At 39.2% G+C, this 20861-nt stretch overlaps 1 protein-coding gene across 1 annotated transcript in view; it reads right to left on the bottom strand.

The window, feature by feature from the left end:
• The window catches only part of LOC307166723 (roundabout homolog 2), a 74989-nt gene extending 54360 nt beyond the window's left edge, over window positions 1-20629 (bottom strand). Inside the window, exons 1-2 of the mRNA XM_079885278.1 lie at window positions 20155-20629; window positions 14357-14683 (exon numbers count right to left, since the gene is read on the bottom strand). Of these exons, the coding sequence (XP_079741404.1) occupies window positions 14357-14683; window positions 20155-20215 (388 nt within the window). The 5' untranslated portion in view covers window positions 20216-20629. The remainder of the gene's footprint in view (window positions 1-14356; window positions 14684-20154) is intronic.
• Between the last annotated feature and the right edge of the window lie 232 nt (window positions 20630-20861).

The raw sequence follows: 20861 nt of genomic DNA, 5'->3' as shown, positions 1-20861 counted from the left end.
ACTGAATATTATCATGTAGATGTGTTCAGGACAGAACGCTTATCAAAAGTGTGAAGTTTGGGGCAGATTGGACATTCCATGCCTGAGTTACAGCAAATTCCTATTTAATTGCAATAATAGCATGCTTTAGCACTTAGCTAAGAGTTTGCTAGCATGTTTTAGCATGCTTCTAGTATGTTGTTAGCATGTTTCGCACTTGCTGGCACTTTTTTATATGTTATTAGGAGTCCATAACAGTGTTAAACATGTCACTTCCTGTTGCCAGCAGGTGGCGCTATGACTATAACTGAATATGAGCATGGCCATGTGTTCAGGACAGAACTCTTATCAAACGTGTGAAGTTTGGGGGAGATTGGACATTCCATGCCTGAGTTACAGCAACTTCCTGTTTCATGGCGAAACATCGAAATTTGTAAGGCCGCCGAGGACCCGCCCTTCGACGAAAACTCAAGATCTTCGCAATTTAACGTCGCAAAGGCCTTAAGATTACACTCACCAAATTTGAAGATGATCAGATTAAAACTGTAGGAGGAGTTCGTTAAAGTACGAGGCCTGAAAATGGCAAAAACTGCACAAAAATCTGAGAGGAAGTTCAAAATGGCTGACTTCCTGTTGTGTTTAGGGCTATGCTCCAAGAGACTTTTTTGTAGGTATTAGGTCATTACACGTATGTACCGAATTTCGTGCACGTACGTGGAACGTTGCAGGAGGCGCACTCCGTTGAACTTTTATAGGTGGCGCTATCGAGCCATTTTGCCCCGTCCAATTCTGAAACCTATATCAGATGTAAATTTTCGCCAGTTCTGACGCGTGTGCAAAGTTTCGTGAGTTTTCGCGCATGTTTAGGCCCTCAAAAATGCAATTCAATGCGGAGAAGAATAATAATAATAATAATTAAAGCTGCAAGCAGCGATGAAAGGGCCCTCGCACCCGTGCCATCAACACTCGGTGGCTTTAGGAAGGCAGAGCATGGTTGGGAAATGTACATTTAAGGAGGTATATATAGTAAGAGTATGTCAAAGTCAGTTACAAAATGTTTTGTATAATGGTGATAATAGCATGCTTCATGACTCAGCTAAGTGTTGCTAGCATGTTCAGTCTGTTTCTAGCATGCTTAGTACACAATAATTATGTGGTTAGTACTGCATTACTGTGTTAACCATGTCAGTTTCTGTTGCCAGTAGGTGGCGTTATGACTATAACTGAATATGAGCATGGATGTGTGTTCAGGACAGAACTCTTATCAAACATGTGAAGTTTGGTGCAAATTGGACATTGCCTTCTTGAGTAACAACAAAGTCATGTTTCATTGAATTAGCATTCTTTAGAACTTAGCTAAGCATTGTTAGCATGTTTTAACATGTTGCTAGAACGGCATCAACGTGTTAAACATGTCACTTCCTGTTGCCAGTTGGTGGCGCTATTACTATAACTGAACATTCTCATGTAGATGTGTTCAGGCCATGACTCTTATCAAAAGTGTGAAGTTTGGGGCAGATTGGACATTCCATGCCTGAGTTACAGCAAATTCCTATTTAATTGCAATAATAGCATGCTTTAGCACTTGGCTAAGAGTTTGCTAGCATGTTTTAGCATGTTTCTAGTATGTTGTTAGCATGTTTAACACTTGCTGGCACTTTTTTATATGTTATTAGGAGTCCACAACAGTGTTAAACATGTCACTTCCTGTTGCCAGCAGGTGGCGCTATGACTGTAACTGAATATAAGCATGGTCATGTGTTCAGGACAGAACGCTTATCAAAAGTGTGAAGTTTGGGGCAGATTGGACATTCCATGCCTGAGTTACAGCAAATTCATATTTAATTGCAGTAATATCATTCTTTAGCACTTAGCTAAGTGTTTGCTATTATGTTTTAGCATGTCTCTAGTATGTTGGTAGGATGTTTAGCACCTACTGGCATTTTTTTATATGTTATTAGGAGTCAAGAACAGTGTTAAACGTCACTTCCTGTTGCCAGCAGGTGGCGCTATGACTATAACTAAATATGAGCATGGACATGTGTTCAAGAGATAACTCTTATCAAACGTGTGACGTTTGGGGTAGATTGTACATTGCCTTCTTGAGTAACAACAAAGTCCTGTTTCATTGAATTAGCATGCTTTAGCACTTAGCTAAGTATTGCTAGCATGTTTTAATATGTTTCTAGCATGTTTAGAACTCAATGGCATTTTTAACATGTTGCTAGAACGGCATCAACGTGTTAAACATGTCACTTCCTGTTGCCAGTAGGTGGCGCTATTACTATAACTGAATTTGAGCATAGGCATGCGTTCAGGCCATGATTCTTATCAAACATGTGAAGTTTGGGGCAGATTGGACGTTCCATGCCTGAGTTACAGCAAATTCCTATTTAATTGCAGTAATAGCATGCTTTATCACTTAGCTAAGTGTTTGCTAGCATGTTTCTAGTATGTTGCTAACCTGTTTAGCACTTGCTGGCTCTTTTATATATGTTATTAGGAGACCACAACAGTGTTAAACATGTCACTTCCTGTTGACAGCAGGTGGCGCTATTACTATAACTGAATATTCTCATGTAGATGTGTTCAGGCCATGACTCTTATCAAACGTGTGAAGTTTGGGGCAGATTGGACATTCCATGCCTGTGTTACAGCAAATTCCTATTTAATTGCAGCAATAGCATGCTTTAGCACTTAGCTAAGTGTTTGCTAGCATGTTTTAGCATGTTTCTAGTATGTTGTTAGCATGTTTAGCACTTGCTGGCACTTTTTTTATATGTTTTTATATGTCCACAACAGTGTTTAACATGTCACTTCCTGTTGCCAGCAGGTGGCACTATGACTGTAACTGAATATGAGCATGGTCATGTGTTCAGGACAGAACGTTTATTAAAAGTGTGAAGTTTGGCGCATATTGGACATTGCCTTCTTGAGTAACAACAACATCCTGTTTCATTGAATTAGCATGCTTTAGCACTTAGCTAAGTATTGCTAGCATGTTTTAACATGTTTCTAGCATGTTTAGACCTCAATGGCATTTTTAACATGTTGCTAGAATGGCATCAACGTGTTAAACATGACACTTCCTGTTGCCAGTAGGTGGCGCTATTACTATAACTGAATATTATCATGTAGATGTGTTCAGGACAGAACGCTTATCAAAAGTGTGAAGTTTGGGGCAGATTGGACATTCCATGCCTGAGTTACAGCAAATTCCTATTTAATTGCAATAATAGCATGCTTTAGCACTTAGCTAAGAGTTTGCTAGCATGTTTTAGCATGCTTCTAGTATGTTGTTAGCATGTTTCGCACTTGCTGGCACTTTTTTATATGTTATTAGGAGTCCATAACAGTGTTAAACATGTCACTTCCTGTTGCCAGCAGGTGGCGCTATGACTATAACTGAATATGAGCATGGCCATGTGTTCAGGACAGAACTCTTATCAAACGTGTGAAGTTTGGGGGAGATTGGACATTCCATGCCTGAGTTACAGCAACTTCCTGTTTCATGGCGAAACATCGAAATTTGTAAGGCCGCCGAGGACCCGCCCTTCGACGAAAACTCAAGATCTTCGCAATTTAACGTCGCAAAGGCCTTAAGATTACACTCACCAAATTTGAAGATGATCAGATTAAAACTGTAGGAGGAGTTCGTTAAAGTACGAGGCCTGAAAATGGCAAAAACTGCACAAAAATCTGAGAGGAAGTTCAAAATGGCTGACTTCCTGTTGTGTTTAGGGCTATGCTCCAAGAGACTTTTTTGTAGGTATTAGGTCATTACACGTATGTACCGAATTTCGTGCACGTACGTGGAACGTTGCAGGAGGCGCACTCCGTTGAACTTTTATAGGTGGCGCTATCGAGCCATTTTGCCCCGTCCAATTCTGAAACCTATATCAGATGTAAATTTTCGCCAGTTCTGACGCGTGTGCAAAGTTTCGTGAGTTTTCGCGCATGTTTAGGCCCTCAAAAATGCAATTCAATGCGGAGAAGAATAATAATAATTAAAGCTGCAAGCAGCGATGAAAGGGCCCTCGCACCCGTGCCATCAACACTCGGTGGCTTTAGGAAGGCAGAGCATGGTTGGGAAATGTACATTTAAGGAGGTATATATAGTAAGAGTATGTCAAAGTCAGTTACAAAATGTTTTGTATAATGGTGATAATAGCATGCTTCATGACTCAGCTAAGTGTTGCTAGCATGTTCAGTCTGTTTCTAGCATGCTTAGTACACAATAATTATGTGGTTAGTACTGCATTACTGTGTTAACCATGTCAGTTTCTGTTGCCAGTAGGTGGTGTTATGACTATAACTGAATATGAGCATGGATGTGTGTTCAGGACAGAACTCTTATCAAACATGTGAAGTTTGGTGCAAATTGGACATTGCCTTCTTGAGTAACAACAAAGTCATGTTTCATTGAATTAGCATTCTTTAGAACTTAGCTAAGCATTGTTAGCATGTTTTAACATGTTGCTAGAACGGCATCAACGTGTTAAACATGTCACTTCCTGTTGCCAGTTGGTGGCGCTATTACTATAACTGAACATTCTCATGTAGATGTGTTCAGGCCATGACTCTTATCAAAAGTGTGAAGTTTGGGGCAGATTGGACATTCCATGCCTGAGTTACAGCAAATTCCTATTTAATTGCAATAATAGCATGCTTTAGCACTTGGCTAAGAGTTTGCTAGCATGTTTTAGCATGTTTCTAGTATGTTGTTAGCATGTTTAACACTTGCTGGCACTTTTTTATATGTTATTAGGAGTCCACAACAGTGTTAAACATGTCACTTCCTGTTGCCAGCAGGTGGCGCTATGACTGTAACTGAATATAAGCATGGTCATGTGTTCAGGACAGAACGCTTATCAAAAGTGTGAAGTTTGGGGCAGATTGGACATTCCATGCCTGAGTTACAGCAAATTCATATTTAATTGCAGTAATATCATTCTTTAGCACTTAGCTAAGTGTTTGCTATTATGTTTTAGCATGTCTCTAGTATGTTGGTAGGATGTTTAGCACCTACTGGCATTTTTTTATATGTTATTAGGAGTCAAGAACAGTGTTAAACGTCACTTCCTGTTGCCAGCAGGTGGCGCTATGACTATAACTAAATATGAGCATGGACATGTGTTCAAGAGATAACTCTTATCAAACGTGTGACGTTTGGGGTAGATTGTACATTGCCTTCTTGTGTAACAACAAAGTCCTGTTTCATTGAATTAGCATGCTTTAGCACTTAGCTAAGTATTGCTAGCATGTTTTAATATGTTTCTAGCATGTTTAGAACTCAATGGCATTTTTAACATGTTGCTAGAACGGCATCAACGTGTTAAACATGTCACTTCCTGTTGCCAGTAGGTGGCGCTATTACTATAACTGAATTTGAGCATAGGCATGCGTTCAGGCCATGATTCTTATCAAACATGTGAAGTTTGGCGCATATTGGACATTGCCTTCTTGAGTAACAACAACATCCTGTTTCATTGAATTAGCATGCTTTACCACTTAGCTAAGTATTGCTAGCATGTTTTAACATTAGCTAGCATGTTTTAACATGTTTCTAGCATGTTTAGACCTCAATGGCATTTTTAACATGTTGCTAGAATGGCATCAACGTGTTAAACATGACACTTCCTGTTGCCAGTAGGTGGCGCTATTACTATAACTGAATATTATCATGTAGATGTGTTCAGGACAGAACGCTTATCAAAAGTGTGAAGTTTGGGGCAGATTGGACATTCCATGCCTGAGTTACAGCAAATTCCTATTTAATTGCAATAATAGCATGCTTTAGCACTTAGCTAAGAGTTTGCTAGCATGTTTTAGCATGCTTCTAGTATGTTGTTAGCATGTTTAGCACTTGCTGGCACTTTTTTATATGTTATTAGGAGTCCATAACAGTGTTAAACATGTCACTTCCTGTTGCCAGCAGGTGGCGCTATGACTATAACTGAATATGAGCATGGCCATGTGTTCAGGACAGAACTCTTATCAAACGTGTGAAGTTTGGGGCAGATTGGACATTCCATGCCTGAGTTACAGCAACTTCCTGTTTCATGGCGAAACATCGAAATTTGTAAGGCCGCCGAGGACCCGCCCTTCGACGAAAACTCAAGATCTTCGCAATTTAACGTCGCAAAGGCCTTAAGATTACACTCACCAAATTTGAAGATGATCAGATTAAAACTGTAGGAGGAGTTCGTTAAAGTACGAGGCCTGAAAATGGCAAAAACTGCACAAAAATCTGAGAGGAAGTTCAAAATGGCTGACTTCCTGTTGTGTTTAGGGCTATGCTCCAAGAGACTTTTTTGTAGGTATTAGGTCATTACACGTATGTACCGAATTTCGTGCACGTACGTTGAACGTTGCGGGAGGCGCACTCCGTTGAACTTTTATAGGTGGCGCTATCGAGCCATTTTGCCCCGTCCAATTCTGAAACCTATATCAGATGTAAATTTTCGCCAGTTCTGACGCGTGTGCAAAGTTTCGTGAGTTTTCGCGCATGTTTAGGCCCTCAAAAATGCAATTCAATGCGGAGAATAATAATAATAATAATTAAAGCTGCAAGCAGCGATGAAAGGGCCCTCGCACCCGTGCCATCAACACTCGGTGGCTTTAGGAAGGCAGAGCATGGTTGGGAAATGTACATTTAAGGAGGTATATATAGTAAGAGTATGTCAAAGTCAGTTACAAAATGTTTTGTATAATGGTGATAATAGCATGCTTCATGACTCAGCTAAGTGTTGCTAGCATGTTCAGTCTGTTTCTAGCATGCTTAGTACACAATAATTATGTGGTTAGTACTGCATTACTGTGTTAACCATGTCAGTTTCTGTTGCCAGTAGGTGGCGTTATGACTATAACTGAATATGAGCATGGATGTGTGTTCAGGACAGAACTCTTATCAAACATGTGAAGTTTGGTGCAAATTGGACATTGCCTTCTTGAGTAACAACAAAGTCATGTTTCATTGAATTAGCATTCTTTAGAACTTAGCTAAGCATTGTTAGCATGTTTTAACATGTTGCTAGAACGGCATCAACGTGTTAAACATGTCACTTCCTGTTGCCAGTTGGTGGCGCTATTACTATAACTGAACATTCTCATGTAGATGTGTTCAGGCCATGACTCTTATCAAAAGTGTGAAGTTTGGGGCAGATTGGACATTCCATGCCTGAGTTACAGCAAATTCCTATTTAATTGCAATAATAGCATGCTTTAGCACTTGGCTAAGAGTTTGCTAGTATGTTTTAGCATGTTTCTAGTATGTTGTTAGCATGTTTAACACTTGCTGGCACTTTTTTATATGTTATTAGGAGTCCACAACAGTGTTAAACATGTCACTTCCTGTTGCCAGCAGGTGGCGCTATGACTGTAACTGAATATAAGCATGGTCATGTGTTCAGGACAGAACGCTTATCAAAAGTGTGAAGTTTGGGGCAGATTGGACATTCCATGCCTGAGTTACAGCAAATTCATATTTAATTGCAGTAATATCATTCTTTAGCACTTAGCTAAGTGTTTGCTATTATGTTTTAGCATGTCTCTAGTATGTTGGTAGGATGTTTAGCACCTACTGGCATTTTTTTATATGTTATTAGGAGTCAAGAACAGTGTTAAACGTCACTTCCTGTTGCCAGCAGGTGGCGCTATGACTATAACTAAATATGAGCATGGACATGTGTACAAGAGATAACTCTTATCAAACGTGTGACGTTTGGGGTAGATTGTACATTGCCTTCTTGAGTAACAACAAAGTCCTGTTTCATTGAATTAGCATGCTTTAGCACTTAGCTAAGTATTGCTAGCATGTTTTAATATGTTTCTAGCATGTTTAGAACTCAATGGCATTTTTAACATGTTGCTAGAACGGCATCAACGTGTTAAACATGTCACTTCCTGTTGCCAGTAGGTGGCGCTATTACTATAACTGAATTTGAGCATAGGCATGCGTTCAGGCCATGATTCTTATCAAACATGTGAAGTTTGGGGCAGATTGGACGTTCCATGCCTGAGTTACAGCAAATTCCTATTTAATTGCAGTAATAGCATGCTTTATCACTTAGCTAAGTGTTTGCTAGCATGTTTCTAGTATGTTGCTAACCTGTTTAGCACTTGCTGGCTCTTTTATATATGTTATTAGGAGACCACAACAGTGTTAAACATGTCACTTCCTGTTGACAGCAGGTGGCGCTATTACTATAACTGAATATTCTCATGTAGATGTGTTCAGGCCATGACTCTTATCAAACGTGTGAAGTTTGGGGCAGATTGGACATTCCATGCCTGTGTTACAGCAAATTCCTATTTAATTGCAGCAATAGCATGCTTTAGCACTTAGCTAAGTGTTTGCTAGCATGTTTTAGCATGTTTCTAGTATGTTGTTAGCATGTTTAGCACTTGCTGGCACTTTTTTTATATGTTTTTATATGTCCACAACAGTGTTTAACATGTCACTTCCTGTTGCCAGCAGGTGGCACTATGACTGTAACTGAATATGAGCATGGTCATGTGTTCAGGACAGAACGTTTATTAAAAGTGTGAAGTTTGGCGCATATTGGACATTGCCTTCTTGAGTAACAACAACATCCTGTTTCATTGAATTAGCATGCTTTAGCACTTAGCTAAGTATTGCTAGCATGTTTTAACATGTTTCTAGCATGTTTAGACCTCAATGGCATTTTTAACATGTTGCTAGAATGGCATCAACGTGTTAAACATGACACTTCCTGTTGCCAGTAGGTGGCGCTATTACTATAACTGAATATTATCATGTAGATGTGTTCAGGACAGAACGCTTATCAAAAGTGTGAAGTTTGGGGCAGATTGGACATTCCATGCCTGAGTTACAGCAAATTCCTATTTAATTGCAATAATAGCATGCTTTAGCACTTAGCTAAGAGTTTGCTAGCATGTTTTAGCATGCTTCTAGTATGTTGTTAGCATGTTTCGCACTTGCTGGCACTTTTTTATATGTTATTAGGAGTCCATAACAGTGTTAAACATGTCACTTCCTGTTGCCAGCAGGTGGCGCTATGACTATAACTGAATATGAGCATGGCCATGTGTTCAGGACAGAACTCTTATCAAACGTGTGAAGTTTGGGGGAGATTGGACATTCCATGCCTGAGTTACAGCAACTTCCTGTTTCATGGCGAAACATCGAAATTTGTAAGGCCGCCGAGGACCCGCCCTTCGACGAAAACTCAAGATCTTCGCAATTTAACGTCGCAAAGGCCTTAAGATTACACTCACCAAATTTGAAGATGATCAGATTAAAACTGTAGGAGGAGTTCGTTAAAGTACGAGGCCTGAAAATGGCAAAAACTGCACAAAAATCTGAGAGGAAGTTCAAAATGGCTGACTTCCTGTTGTGTTTAGGGCTATGCTCCAAGAGACTTTTTTGTAGGTATTAGGTCATTACACGTATGTACCGAATTTCGTGCACGTACGTGGAACGTTGCAGGAGGCGCACTCCGTTGAACTTTTATAGGTGGCGCTATCGAGCCATTTTGCCCCGTCCAATTCTGAAACCTATATCAGATGTAAATTTTCGCCAGTTCTGACGCGTGTGCAAAGTTTCGTGAGTTTTCGCGCATGTTTAGGCCCTCAAAAATGCAATTCAATGCGGAGAAGAATAATAATAATAATAATAAACAGAGCAATTCCAAGAGGGTCCTCACACCATCGGTGCTCGGGCCCTAATAATAATAAACAGAGCAATTCCAAGAGGGTCCTCACACCATCGGTGCTCGGGCCCTAATAAACAGAGCAATTCCAAGAGGGTCCTCACACCATCGGTGCTCGGGCCCTAATTATAACAAAACCGGCATATATATATATATATATATATATATATATATATATATATATATATATATATATATATATACATATACATATACATATATATATATATATATATATATACTTGAGGGTGTATATATACTTGATATACTGTTTACTATGTTTTGAGACACAACCATGAAGTTATCAGTACCATGAAGTTATCAGCATTTGACCCATTTTCATGTGTTAGCGTGTTAGGTTGTTAGACATGACACCACGTGGAGACCCTGCACTGAATATAAACATCATCACTGCACCCAAAAACAGTGAATTTGTCTAAATGTGATACTGGTGTTTGACTTATGGGAGTGAAAGGACATTTTTTGAGGTTGAGCTCATTTCAAAAGGCCAGAAGTCTTTCTTCCCCGCCCCCCTGTAGAGATCATGGAATGATTGTAAATGACAAGCCTGTTGGGATGTACATTATTAATAGCCCACCACTGACTCACCACGCGCTCTGTCTCCTTCCTTACACACGGCCGTTCATTCGCATCCCCCACTATGGAGGACCCACAACACATTCGCCCATTTGTGACTCAGGCATTGGTCTTTAAAGGATAATCATTCTAACCTGAAGAATCCGTGACGGTTTTGACAAGTGGCCATCTGTCGACGTGTGTGTGTGTGTGTACGGAAGAGGGAGGAGAATTGTGAAATGTTTCAGGCTAACTTAAGCACTCCTACACTTTCAGCCTGACAGTGACAACTACATAATTACATTTAACAACGTGTAATTATATGGCGGAGCATGAAAGTGGATGTGGCTGCGAAGAGTTACGACAGGCCGGCATTGCGACACATGGCTGGAAGTGTGTGTGTGGACTAGACAGAATGTTGTTATTGTTCATTTCAGAGCCACATAAATAAATCCATCCCAGAGGTGGGCTAATCCCACGCCACGTTACTCCCCGTCTCGAGACTGGGCTAATCGACCCACCCAGAGAAAGGGTGACTGGGTTAATCCACACATCGTTTGTGTTTACTTCCTTTCAGACTGATAACATCCCATTTAATATCGCTTTCCGGCTTCTACATGCTTTCTTGAACAATCAATAACTGGACAGAACTTGGCGTCGCAGAGCCAGAGATTGTCTTCTGAAAATTACACAGTGCAACAGCTGAAAATGTTATGCATATTACATGAAATAGACAAAAAGAATGGAAGATGTGCGAGATAAATAGTGAGTGTGTTATGTTCAATAACATTGTGCATGCAAGAAACCCCATAACAGCTCTTCAGAGGGTTTAGATAAGAGCGCATGGGGAAAGATGTATTAGGGAAAAGCTGCCATGGAGCATTATTACTTTATAATCCCACACTGGGAGAAAGAGGGACAGCTGGGCTAGAGCCTTTTAAGCAAGTTTTATTTTTCATTTGTCCTACTTTATCTTAATCCAGGCTCAGGGAACGCGGCAGTTTGCTACCCCAGACAGACTGCCACATTCAATGCTTTGAAATAGATACAGCTTTTCTCTTGCATAAAAGCTTCAACACAAAGCTGCTATTTAAAAAGAATACGTGAATGGATTCGTATTCAAGCCGAGAGCTAAATATCTACCTCTGCTAAAAAAAAATAATAACAGGCACCACTAGTCGCACTTGCCACTTGTCATTCTGCCTTTATGACAAGCGTCAGATTAAGCATTGGTCGTTTGGCATACATATGTTACATGGATAATACTATATCCCCCAATATACCACAGTCTAGCATGGGATGGATTAATATATTAGTGTAAGACCCAGATTTAACCTTCTCTCACTGGTGCATCATTTAATATTACAGAACAAAACTGGATGTTCACAAAACGCAGATCTTTTGAAACTCATCACCTTGAAACTCATGAACAACAGAAGCGTTGCATTTAGAGAGCGATTTATTCTTGCTATGGCTGTTTAAACCTTGAAGAATAAAGTCACTTTTTACATATTCTTGAGGAAATGTGAGAGTTGCTTGAAACTCACTGCTGTAAATGGCTTTTGTTTGAAAACACGTGCTGTCAGTATGTACTGAATTGAAAGAACCTACATCTCCATTCTATGCATGCATGACCTTGTCCGCCATTAACAAATATGATTTCTCTCAGTGCTTGAAAAAGAAAAAGTGCCTGGCAGTAACATGGAAGAAACAAATTAACATGAAAGTTGGCCTTGCCGTTAAAAATAAGTGTTCTTAAATAATAAGATGGACACTGATGCTTTGACTCTGAGTGGAAAAGTACCGGCAACATGTGAGATGTGGCGGTACGCAAGAAAAGTGAAGGTACGCTTAAGATTAAAATACAGTATAGAAGTGCCGGAAATGCGTCCTAGTGCGCACCAGCCCACTTCGAGCACTGGTTTCTCTATGATGTTGAAAAAAATGGTAAGTCTGAATGCATAAAGGAAAAGTTCACTCAAAAATGATAATTCTGTTATCATTTACTCACCATCATGTTGTTCCAAACCTGTGTTGTACTGTTAACTAAACCTTGAAAATATTAAAAATAGGCCTAATCAGTAATTGAAATAATGATGAAATAATAAATATAATTATATATATAAATAAATTTAATCATTATGATGAAAAACTTCAATGAAAATTAGAAAGATTTCTAAGATAGAAAAAAAATAAGTTGAACCACTAAAACAGAAATAAAAATAAATGAAAGCTATTTTAAAATAAAAAATTATTAAAAAAGACAAATACATAACAAACAGCAAACTTATACTTATATCTATATGTATTAAAATAACACAAGTTTCCAAACTTACGTGACTTACTTTCATCTGCAAAACACAAAAGACGATATTTTGAAATGTTCATTATTGCTATTATCATGCTTTCTTGGTCGAAAATGCTGAAAGTGTGGCCACAGATCAAACTATTAATGTGGTTCCAAAACTTCTCTCACAAAGGATGTTCACGACTCTACTACAATAGTTAATTATATCACACGTGCCTAATACTGAAAAACACTATTGATTCGCCAACAAAAAAGCACAAAGTGAGCATTTCATAAACCAACAACTCTCTATGTTTATGAGTACCATAAGATGAAATATGTAACAGATGGACATGGCCGCATCAGACTTGTCATGGCAAATATTGCTCACTTATCACAAACAGGCTGATCCCATGTATACGATATTTTTTTTCCCACCTCAATCCGCTTGCTGCTGTAATCTGACCAGCAGGACATGCATGCGGCCTCAAAGACGTGTGAAGGATCGCTCACTCTCGCCCCAGCCTTCACCTGTTGTACCCCTCAGGATCCTCCGTCTTCATAAACCACCCACTCTGCCCTCATGCAGCGGTCGCGCTGGCAACTGTCCAGCTCTAATTAGCACATTAATCACTGCTGAGGAGAAGATACGGCCAGCGGTGAGCTGGGTCTCCCGGTGTATGACCCCAGTCTCATCTTCCACAAGGGCGAACACTTAATTCATGAGCATTGTGCAGCACGAGCTAATATCCAGCCTGATTTGAGGCTCAAAGGAGTGCTGAGTGTAGATATATATGGACTCTAGAGAGCTATGAGTACTTTCTCTTTCTGGCTTTCATCGTACATAATAAATCATCTTGTAAGTCTTGCTTAGACGACATATTTTCTATGCGGTAATTATGACTTGGAATTAAAGGCCATGTAGCATCATTCAGCGAATCTTGTGCCCGAAAAAAATCCACATTCAGTTTTATTTTTGAATGAAAAGTGAGATTTAACGAGATTTAGGTCTTAAAATACTGTGCTGCAGTCAGCTAGTATTCCCCCTCTATGCTATTATTAGGGAGTGTAAGTATGCAGATTTCAGGATAGGATCTACCACAGAGTGCATGATTGCAAATAATTTTCACCCAGCATGCTCTGCTACTCAGCGTCCTCTGGGACAGTAAGCAAAAGTCTGTAATGGCTCTAAGGGCTTGACTCTCCCTCAGCATTTAAAGATGTCTATTTTAAGATCTCATTCCGCTTCGAACGGGGAAACAATTTAATAATTTCTTTCGGCAAGTCGGTAAATGCATCAAAATGGGCTTGACATGACATTGACCTATCAGATCAGCCTCACCTCCATCTCCAAGCGGCACACAAAATTGCCAAAAATCTGACTCCTGAAAAGAACAGGGAGCTACGAGAAATGTAATTGTGTACTGTAAAAGACACAGTTTGTATATGAGGAAATTAGATCATGTGGAAAACAGGCACCAGAAAAATTCATCTCTTGTTTTGTTAATGAGCAAACTTCGTTGCATTCCCATTCTAATCAATAAACTTGCTAATCCAGTTTCTTCTGGCGGAGAAGCTGGATATGGTGCCTTTCTGGAGCCAAGGAGCTGGATTACGACTGAGCCAAAGGCCCAAAGCAGAGTCACACAGCAGGAGGACACACTGTCACAGCAGGCAGAAACTCAGCAGCAGCCTGCCACAATGAACTCAACAAACAAAACCTCAGGACATGTCTGAGAGGAATAGATTACTTCTATTTCAGCACAGATATGCTCCATCTAGAAACAGAATAAGGTGGAATTTATCAGAAAATACTTACTGGCTACTTCCAGCGAGGCATTTCGGCTAACAGCCTCTCCTAGGTAATTGCGGGCGACGCAAGTGTAAACACCCTCGTCGGGTTTGCTGCGGCGTCCGTGAACGATGCGCAAGAAAAAAAGGGAGCCGCTTGGCAGCAGCATGCGGTGGGAGCGAGGGTCGTCCTTATCAGTTTCAACGTGCTCGCCGTCTTTATACCACTCCACCGTGGGCATGGGCCGACCCTCTGCCTTGCAGTTCAGGGTGGCTGGCTCACCCTTTGACACGATCAGATCTGAGGGATCCTCCACTATCCTGGGAGGAGCATCCTCCAAACGTGGACGGGACCCTGCGAGAAATCAACAGTGACAGTTAAAAGCATATACATGACATACTGGAGGAATGTTTGGCACTTTTAGTGTAAATTAATTAACCAAACCAGGCAGTTAAACCTAACTTCTTATTAAAAATAAATTTGCTGGCGGGCTTTAGCATATCATCCTCACTATGCTGCGAAGCAGGGGAGTCTCAAGAGAAGCCAGGTTATCCCGGTATATTTTTCTCTTGATATAAATAATTGTGTACATTTAGTAATATAGCCAGAGAAGTATGTATATGATGTGTATTACGATGTTATAATGAACAATAGTACATTAATAGTAGCTTTTGTTCAAGTTGTTCAAAGCATTTCTAAGGATGCTGATTGTTAGAAGGCAGCTGTCTGACTCTGAGATGGCGAACAGGAAAATGGTTTGTGTAAAATTAGCAGCACATTATTGCTGTTTATTTGCTGTTATGAGTCTGACGTTGTAGAGAGCGATACATAAAACGCATTACTACTCTGATACATTGACTTGTAGAAGAGCCTGTATGAGTGAGGGTAGGCGGGACTCATATGAATATTCATGGACCGCGAATACTTAATGAAGCAAGGTTGTAGAGTTACATTCATAGCCAATTTAAGGCAATTGAAATAATTTAGGCTATTTTACAGGAAAAAGACGTTTAAATATGCCCTTTTGGTGATCAAAGATGAGTTTTAAGGGACAAAATTATTGACTACATTATTTATACAGACTTTAACCTTCATTACTTGAGTTTATTGCCATAATTAGCTTTCTTTACTTAAACACAAACATAAGCCCCTTTCACACAGAGCGTTAGGGGTGTGTAGTAGAGATGACGGCTGAGATCATTCGCCAGCTTAATGGAACAGTACGTGATACGCTAGTTTATGATCGAATCAGAAAAAAAAATGCAAGAGCGTGGTTTTTCAAGAGATGTCACGACTCTTTACGGGATGTGTGTGAACGCATACACAGATTCCAGAAAATCACTGGCAGTGTTAATGAACCAAAATCAAACGGCCCCGGGACACATTATCAGTGTATTTTCCGGAAATTCTGTGTGGAAAGGGGCTATATTGAAATAGCTAAATGCATGTCTGTTAAATAAATATACTACATCTGATGCAGTTTTCAGTTTTGAGAATTCGTAGAGTACTACAAACTAACCAGGGCTGAAACTGATTAACAGGTGTGTGGAACTTTTTTTTAATTTTTACGAAGCATTATGTGAAAAAAAAAAAAAAGCCTTTCATAACAGAGTACCAGGGTGTACCATTCAACTACACAAATAGTCTTCACCAGCATCAGTGAAAGGATGGAACCAGAGGAGAGAGGCTTCTAATGGCCAGTGGGAAAGGGAGCTGGGGATGAACCTCTCAAAGGCTGATGACTCAGCACCTATTAAGCTTTCAGCCCAGAGAGCCAGATGAAATCCGTGCGAAGTTAAAAGAAGCTGACATTAAGGCTGAGTCTAGCATGGCTGCGGCTGTTGAATAAGGCTCCAAACCTCACCACCCATTAGTCCCGAATTCTGCTCTGGCCGGGGCTACAGAACTAACAGAGAGGGTTTCCTATTTTATGAGTGAGGGCTTTAAAGAGGTGGAATACTTGCAGTGCAATGCACAGCGGTGGCCATGTGTAGGGGTTTTCTTGACATTAAAGGGGTGGAAATTCTCAACAGTTGGTGAGTGTGTGCAGCAATAAAATAATATCATCTATGGAATGGAAAACTAAATACTTAATTTGTCTGAAAATACTCAAGTGGAAGAAAACAGTTCTTAGATAGCATAATGTGTTTATTCTTGGTGAAGTTAAATCCAATAAGTTACTAATGACTTTCATAAAAACTTCGTGAACGTGAACACCTAAATAGTTCATCAGCCTCCCGCTGCACATTACACTCATAAGTATGTTTCCATCCGTTCACAACGCTCGAGATTATAACTCCCCACTACTCTGAGGCATCATCATTTTTAAAGTTATGGCAAGCTAATTGGTCCTTGTGAGAGAATGAAAGGAACAAATAAAAGCCGGTGGTTTTCAAACCCATCACACATGAAAAGCCATGCTGATTTGAAAGGATAATTATCTGTCAGTGATTTCACGACATACACAGTCGCTGCTTCCTTTCGAAAGTGTAAATGAGAGGTATAAGACCACATTAACAGGTTCATATCTTTACAGGAAAGAAGGTTACATTTGGAGAAGATTGTGCCATGCAGTCACCCATAGAGCTGTACAATATTTACACACACAAATCACATGAGAAATTTCTGAGAGATTATTCTCACAGCATCTCTCTCAGTGATTTCCTGACTGGTGGGAAAAAAATATATTTTTAATGGGTTTTCGGATATATTTTATTAGCTGAAAATGTACCTCGCATTCTTAAAGCTAAAAACGTAGAAACTTTGACATGTCAGAACAGAGTTGGGAGAGAAGAAATCTAATATGCTGGTAAATTAATACTCAGGAATGAATAAAGACTGGCTGTCTTTTTAGGTGAGCAGAAACTGTACAACGCAGTTGTATGCACCCGTACCATTCAGAATTGAGGTAAGAAATGGGATGAAATTGATGAATTGACATGATGAAATAATACAGAAATTTTGATCGCAAGAAAGAATTCAAATGAATTGAAATAACTGATAAGTTCATACAACAAACTAAGTTCAAACAACCATCATTTTAAAATAAAAAAAGTTTATCAAAACAAATGTTAGGCTTAACAATCAATAGACAGACAGACAGATTGAAATGTCATAAAAACATCTGCTATTCTGAACACAGGATTATCAAGTGTCTTCCTTTGGAATACTGTTGACACAAGTTATATTTAGTGTATGGCCATGAGCTATGGCGTTATGTAAAGCATTACAGTAATTAATATTTACAAATATTAGACATGCATGCTTCACCCTCTTTCTCCTTAGGGCTTAAATGTACCATCACTAATGCTAATGCATTATGAAAAACGGTGCCCAGTCGAATTTTCAAAACTGTTCGCCTCAAACATATTCAAATAATATGAGCATCAACCTGGCTCCCTGGTATCAGTAATGATCCAATGCTTTTCTCAACAGACATAATGGGTGCGTACTGGTGTACACTGATCAAAGAACAAAACAAAACATTTGTTCATGAAAGAAATCTGATGGTATGAATCCTAGACCCATTATTACGCCAGGCACATCGCTTTTCACAGCGTAGCAAAAACTGTTCTTTATCGACTAACTGTGACAGCTTACATCTCTGCTGGGTGATCCATCTCAGGCCATTTGTCATCGTTTCAGAAACGTCATTATCTCCGTCAACCCCATTCAACCTCTTGTAGTTGGCATTTGCCCTAACCTGACTGCAACTGCTAAGCAACACAAGCTGAACAGCTTTTGTTTTGTCAGTTCTAAGCTTCAGATCTCTTACATTAATTAATGACAGTTGCGGGAGATTTTGCAGTCTGCAGTTTTCTGCTAATGAACAAACACAAACACACACACGAACAAACACAAACACACCCACATGGCCGCTTATTTAAGGAACAAGCACATTTACTTACGAAAATTAAATCTGGAACACTTATTTGCTAAGTGAAAAGCAATAAGCCGAATGAATCATTGGTCTATAGAGATATTATGTGATGTTGTTACTGTAAATGGTGTCAACATGTCTTAAGATAATCACTGGATTTAAAGAGCTGCAGTTAATCCATGTATATATACTATGGACAATACATTGGATTATTTTTAAAAATAATTTCATTAACTTTGTCATATTTGATCAGATTTAGACTAAGGACACCTTCAAAAACAATTTGTGAATTCATCCTACTAACAGCTCTGCCTGTGGTACAGACGTCTCTTAGCAACCAGACTATGTCTGCTATTATCTAGTATTATCAATCATCTTTCATAGTATGTTTTAACTCAGAACTTTCTCCAAGTAAACAATGCTTTTCATATTCACAGCTGACAGTCAAATTGATATACCCGCTGCATATTAATACAAGCGTTGCTCTATTTTGAGCATCCTTTCAGCTCGGGCACCCCCACAATGTGGAGAGACAGATGCATAACTCATAAATTCTATTTCTAAAGCTCGCAGTGTATAAAGCAGCCGCTGTCTCCTTTAATGCAAAAGGCCATTAAGCTGGCCTCAGCGGGGGGACACATCATGCCGCCCGCAGACTGATGATACAGCAGTGGCATCCCTCTTTGCACCTGCCAAACATTTTCGGTCAGTCTCTTACAGGTCATTTCACCGCAATCAAGACGGTAAACATACTCCAGGCTATAGGAGATCATGGAAACATCTCTTGTATAAATATTTACTCTTATAGTGTGACAATTGGTGTCATGTCCAGACTTAAGACACGTCCCCTGTGAGTACTGCCATAATGGATGAAAAAAAAATAAACACCATCTCTAATAACTAGAAATGCCTTTCTTTACACAATTTGTATTTGCACTGCTGTACTTGTTTTGTATCATTAGCTACCAAATGAAGAAATCAAACGCAGTAGTCTTTCTTGTAAGACGCTTTGATAAGTGCCTGAACATGAATATTTTATAACACAGCTGTCTTTTGTTAAATCCAGAGTGATTATGATCTTTTTAATGTTTTAATGGAAACTTTCTCCTATTATTGTCTCACATTTCACTATAAAATCCATTACATAAAAAAAAACATTATTTAACTTGTCAGAAAAACTTATTTTGATTAGATTTTTTTGAGTTTCAACTTAATTTCCTTCATCGGAAATCACAATTTAAGTGATTGAAAACGTGTGCAATTAACTAATATTAATGGATTTATACATAAATGTACATTTTATACAACGTGCAGTCAGTTGACAGTGGTTACGTAACAAGATGTGACCTAATGTAACTCAACGTTGGTAGTAAATGGAAGATTTTCTAGTGTAAAATAAATTGATTTTTGTGGATTTGTTTTAATATGTTCCATTTTTGTTGCTTCAACAACAGTATTAAGAATTCACATTCAATAAGTTAAATATCCAACAACTGAAAGTCATCTGGCTGTTTAATCAACAATATTACTGATCTGCATGCATTGACACCATTGTTTTAAAACTGAACTGGGCTGGACGATGACATCACTGTTTTCTCCAGAGCGCAGTAGGCCTATATAAATGAACTAAATTAATAAGTAATGATTTTTACAACGGAAATGAATCAACACTGAACTTATTTGAGCTGGTCAACAACACTATTTTCTTCTAGACCTGCTGTGCAGCCCCAAAAAACTTTGTTTCATTGTTTTCCTGGTATCACTGTAACGTTAAATCTGCTTTGAAACAATCTGCATTGTAAAATGCGCTATATAAATAAAGGTGACTTGACTTAGTGACCATATAGGCCAATAACATGAAAGTCTGAGACTTAAACTAACAGATTAAACTTACTCTGCAGTATTGAACCAAAAATAAGATCAATAAACTAGTGTTTTAACTCACCTGAAGAGCTGTAGATGTTAGAGAGCATCAGTAACAGGGTTCCTATGACAACAAAAGCCATTTGTCCGGCTTCCAACGAGACTTGCGCTGTTATCTACGGCATTAGTAGTTTCTAGACAAAAGACATTCTCACTGGAACATGCCAAGCGAAACAATTTTAAACTCGTAAAATAAAACTCGGGAAAAGCACTTCAGCTGCTCTCTTGGAGAAATTCACAGCAGCGCATTACGATAAAGTCAGTGATGCCTGATCTGAAACGCGCGGATATTTGTATAAGAAATTGCATGATGACTCTGATGCCTAACTATTTTGTTCACTCCCTCTGTCACTCATTTGGATGTAATATCGCACAGACTTCAGAAGCTGTTCTCCCATTCAGCTCACTGCATGGCGTTTGAATAAGATGCTCGAGTGGGTCGAGTGTGAGCGCTCTGCAGAGTGAAGCGCGTGGAGCTTCAGTCCGCCCGCGAGACTAGAGCGCGCTTCACAAAGAAATCTTAAAGCGACAGCTTTGTTTTGCTGTCCTTGTCCATCGGTATTTCGCTTTATGAGGGGGGAAATATAAAGCGAAATATATCCCCCCCCCCCCCCCCTAAATAACAAAGAACAAACAATAACTTTATTTGTTATTTTATAATGATTTATTTTATACTTTTTTAAAATAAATATACACTTTATTTGAAATATAGGCTACATGTTATATTTA

This window comes from Squalius cephalus, assembly GCF_949319135.1.
Source record: "Squalius cephalus genome assembly, chromosome: 11".
Lineage (NCBI taxonomy): Eukaryota > Metazoa > Chordata > Actinopteri > Cypriniformes > Leuciscidae > Squalius > Squalius cephalus.
Note: the sequence above shows the minus strand (reverse complement) of the source record. Positions and strands in the feature narration are given on the sequence as shown.